The sequence below is a fragment of the Phytophthora sojae genome (genome assembly GCF_000149755.1).
Source record: "Phytophthora sojae unplaced genomic scaffold PHYSOscaffold_18, whole genome shotgun sequence".
Lineage (NCBI taxonomy): Eukaryota > Oomycota > Peronosporomycetes > Peronosporales > Peronosporaceae > Phytophthora > Phytophthora sojae.
Window position 1 is genome coordinate 455,658 of NW_009258132.1, and position 4,411 is coordinate 460,068.

Below are 4,411 nucleotides of genomic sequence, written 5' to 3' on the forward strand. Positions count from 1 at the left end.
TTGGTGGACGTGGTCAGCGGCGTCTCCGCCGACATGGACACGGACACGGACGCGGACGCGATGGTGGCGGGCGACTCGGGCAGCAAGCACAACGGCGGCCGCAGCGCCGCCGTGTGTGCCGTCAACAGCATGGTCTCGGAGGCTTCCGCGGCGACCGTGGCCGTGTTGGATGTGATCGGGGGCGTCTCCACTGGCATGGTCACGAACGCGACGGTGGCATGGTCACGAACGCGACGGTGGCATTCGGCTCGGGCAGCGAGCGCAACGACAGCGGCAGTCCGCACGCAGGTTGCCGCCGGTAGTAGCGTCAGCGGCGTCGCCAGCGACATCGACAGCAGGGTCTCGGACACGATGGAGGTGACCGTGGCCTTGGTGGACGTGGTCAGCGGCGTCTCCGCCGACATGGACACGGACGCGGACGCGATGGTGGCGGGCGACTCGGGCAGCAAGCACAACGGCGGCCGCAGCGCCGCCGTGTGTGCCGTCAACAGCATGGTCTCGGAGGCTTCCGCGGCGACCGTGGCCGTGTTGGATGTGATCGGGGGCGTCTCCACTGGCATGGTCACGAACGCGACGGTGGCATGGTCACGAACGCGACGGTGGCATTCGGCTCGGGCAGCGAGCGCAACGACAGCGGCAGTCCGCACGCAGGTTGCCGCCGGTAGTAGCGTCAGCGGCGTCGCCAGCGACATCGACAGCAGGGTCTCGGACACGATGGAGGTGACCGTGGCCTTGGTGGACGTGGTCAGCGGCGTCTCCGCCGACATGGACACGGACGCGGACGCGATGGTGGCGGGCGACTCGGGCAGCAAGCACAACGGCGGCCGCAGCGCCGCCGTGTGTGCCGTCAACAGCATGGTCTCGGAGGCTTCCGCGGCGACCGTGGCCGTGTTGGATGTGATCGGGGGCGTCTCCGCTGGCATGGTCACGAACGCGACGGTGGCATTCGGCTCGGGCAGCGAGCGCAACGACAGCGGCAGTCCGCACGCAGGTTGCCGCCGGTAGTAGCGTCAACGGCGTCGCCAGCGACATCGACAGCAGGGTCTCGGACACGATGGAGGTGACCGTGGCCTTGGTGGACGTGGTCAGCGGCGTCTCCGCCGACATGGACACGGACGCGGACGCGATGGTGGCGGGCGACTCGGGCAGCAAGCACAACGGCGGCCGCAGCGCCGCCGTGTGTGCCGTCAACAGCATGGTCTCGGAGGCTTCCGCGGCGACCGTGGCCGTGTTGGATGTGATCGGGGGCGTCTCCGCTGGCATGGTCACGAACGCGACGGTGGCATTCGGCTCGGGCACTGAGCGCAACGACAGCTGCAGTCCGCACGCATGTTGCCACCGGTAGTAGTGTCAGCGGCGTCGCCAGCGACATCGACAGCAGGGTCTCGGACACGATTGAGGTGACCGTGGCCTTGGTGGACGTGGTCAGCGGCGTCTCCGCCGACATGGACACGGACGCGGACGCGATGGTGGCGGGCGACTCGGGCAGCAAGCACAACGGCGGCCGCAGCGCCACCGTGTGTGCCGTCAACAGCATGGTCTCGGAGGCTTCCGCGGCGACCGTGGCCGTGTTGGATGTGATCGGGGGCGTCTCCGCTGGCATGGTCACGAACGTGACGGTGGCATTCGGCTCGGGCACTGAGCGCAACGACAGCTGCAGTCCGCACGCATGTTGCCACCGGTAGTAGTGTCAGCGGCGTCGCCAGCGACATCGACAGCAGGGTCTCGGACACGATTGAGGTGACCGTGGCCTTGGTGGACGTGGTCAGCGGCGTCTCCGCCGACATGGACACGGACGCGGACGCGATGGTGGCGGGCGACTCGGGCAGCAAGCACAACGGCGGCCGCAGCGCCGCCGTGTGTGCCGTCAACAGCATGGTCTCGGAGGCTTCCGCGGCGACCGTGGCCGTGTTGGATGTGATCGGGGGCGTCTCCGCTGGCATGGTCACGAACGCGACGGTGGCATTCGGCTCGGGCGGCGAGCGCAACGACAGCTGCAGTCCGCACGCAGGTTGCCACCGGTAGTAGCGTCAGCGGCGTCGCCAGCGACATCGACAGCAGGGTCTCGGACACGATGGAGGTGACCGTGGCCTTGGTGGACGTGGTCAGCGGCGTCTCCGCCGACATGGACACGGACGCGGACGCGATGGTGGCGGGCGACTCGGGCAGCAAGCACAACGGCGGCCGCAGCGCCGCCGTGTGTGCCGTCTACAGCATGGTCTCGGAGGCTTCCGCGGCGACCGTGGCCGTGTTGGACGTGATCGGGGGCGTCTCCGCTGGCATGGTCACGAACGTGACGGTGGCATTCGGCGCGGTCGATGAGGCTAATAGGGGTGCTTTCGTGTTGGCTGGGCAGTGTCACAAGAGCGTTTATAGCAGCGGCATCGATAGCCGGGCTTAGTTGCCTTGCTGGCGGTAGGAGCGTCTTGAACCTGGTGTTGAGTACATTGATGGGGATGGGACCTTTGGGAAAGGTCGGTAGGTTATCAGGCGAAGAAGTATGAGACCAAATATCTTATGGTATGTATGGCATTATAGATTTCTAGATCTCGTGGCAACCCGATGGCAGACTTCTCGGACGAAGAGGACTTGCTGCTTTATCGGCTGGCAAAGGAGCAGGTTGATGCAGGCCGCCGAATTAACTGGCGGACTGTCTGGTTGGGGATGCCATACTGCGGGAAGACACAGCGACAGCTGCAGATTCGTCTAAAGACGCTGAAGAGGACACACGGCGTGAGCTTAGATTCTTTCCCAAGGAGATTTCGGGATCAAAAATCGGCACGGACGCGCTTAGTGGTGGCCACAAGGTGAGCGCTCCCGATAATATTGGCAACGTTCATGACGCTGTGTCAAGTTTGTATGCCTCGGCCTTGCGTCAACCCGTCCATGCGCCGGATTGTCATGCTGGTGAGATTTCGCCAACTGGGGTTTCAGCAATACTGGCAGTCATTCCAACGCTTACAATCGCCGACACTTTTGTTGACTTTGGATCTGGGATCGGCAACGTGGTTGCACAAGTGGCACTGGAGAATTGTGTTGGGAGATGCATCGGGATTGAGTTCCAGGACAACTTGGCAAACATGTCCAAACTGCTGATTCGTGGCGCACGCGTGGATTTCCCGAATTTATCCAAGGTCACGATTCACGAGGCCGACCTCAGAGCGATGCGCCCAGCCGTACGCGAGGATATTGACGGGGGCAGTGTTTTATTTGCGAACAATATCGTTTTCGAGCCTACAAGTTTTGCGGCGCTGGAGGACTTTGCATCTTCAGCAGCAGGTTTGGTCCACGTCGTTGTCATGGCAACAATTTGCGGCCGGCACCGCCCAACCTGCCCGCGCAACTTCTGCTCTGTCTGGACGCTCCGACAGCGTATCGACGTTCAAGTGTCTTGGTCTTCCCAGCTTCATCACGCATACTGGTACACCAGGGTTGTAGAGCCCTACATCTAAGTACCTCGCGCAGAATGGAAAGGGACATTCAATATACTTCGTTTGTCAGACATGTTCATCCCATTATTCATTACCTGTAGAGCCAATAACATATATCAGCCATTGTACACATCTACATCAACGTCTTGCACGAACATCGTAGCTCTGACCGCATCCCCCAAGGTCAGAGTCACCTCCATCACGCCTGAAAACCTGCTGTCGATGTCGCTGGCGACGCCGCTGACGCTACTACCGGCGGCAACCTGCGTGCGGACTGCCGCTGTCGTTGCGCTCGCTGCCCGAGCCGAATGCCACCGTCGCGTTCGTGACCATGCCAGCGGAGACGCCCCCGATCACGTCCAACACGGCCACGGTCGCCGCGGAAGCCTCCGAGACCATGCTGTTGACGGTGCTGACGGCGCTCCCGTAGCCATTTCGCCCGCTGCCTGAGATGCCCGCAGTCATCGCGTGCTTGTCGCCGCCGTCGGAGACGCTCTGGCCAGGTCCAGGACAGCCGCCATAGTCGCCAGCGTCGCATCGGAGACCACGGCGCCGCCGCTTCACAACTAGGAAAAGCCCCACATAATCCACAAGATGGCGCTGTGATCCACGGTACCGCTCTTACTAAAGTTTTGTTAGGGTGCTGTTCTCACGGTACTGCTTCCACTGATACTTTTGTCGATTCGCAGCGAATCACAGAGAAGCAGTAAAATGATGCCTCACGTATCTTTTTGATCGAAAGGTCGCTTCAAACCTCCCATCACGTATACTTTTGATCAGTTGGCCTCGCAAACCCTAATACAGCAAAATGATACCTCATGCATCATTTTACCCCGTTTTACTTAAAGTTTGTATGGTGTCCCTTCAAACAGAAATGTATGGCGTTAACGATAGGGTTAATATTCACGAAGATCATGGACGTGTACGAGATTCCTGGAGTGACCTTCGATCTGGCGGAAACTATCGCGGCCAAGACGGTG

General features: G+C 61.5%; 2 protein-coding genes across 2 annotated transcripts; both read left to right on the forward strand.

The window, feature by feature from the left end:
• Positions 1-2,562: 2,562 nt before the first annotated feature.
• On the forward strand, positions 2,563-2,811 carry PHYSODRAFT_534429 (hypothetical protein; the record flags this gene model as incomplete). Its single annotated transcript, XM_009541088.1, has 1 exon — positions 2,563-2,811. One exon carries the CDS (start codon positions 2,563-2,565, stop codon positions 2,809-2,811), a length of 249 nt encoding a protein of 82 aa, XP_009539383.1.
• Positions 2,812-2,834: 23 nt separating this feature from the next.
• On the forward strand, positions 2,835-3,452 carry PHYSODRAFT_534470 (hypothetical protein; the record flags this gene model as incomplete). The annotated part of the gene is made up of 2 exons (XM_009541089.1): positions 2,835-3,082; positions 3,161-3,452. Coding segments are annotated over 2 exons (540 nt in total), but the record flags the coding sequence as incomplete, so codon positions are not given.
• Between the last annotated feature and the right edge of the window lie 959 nt (positions 3,453-4,411).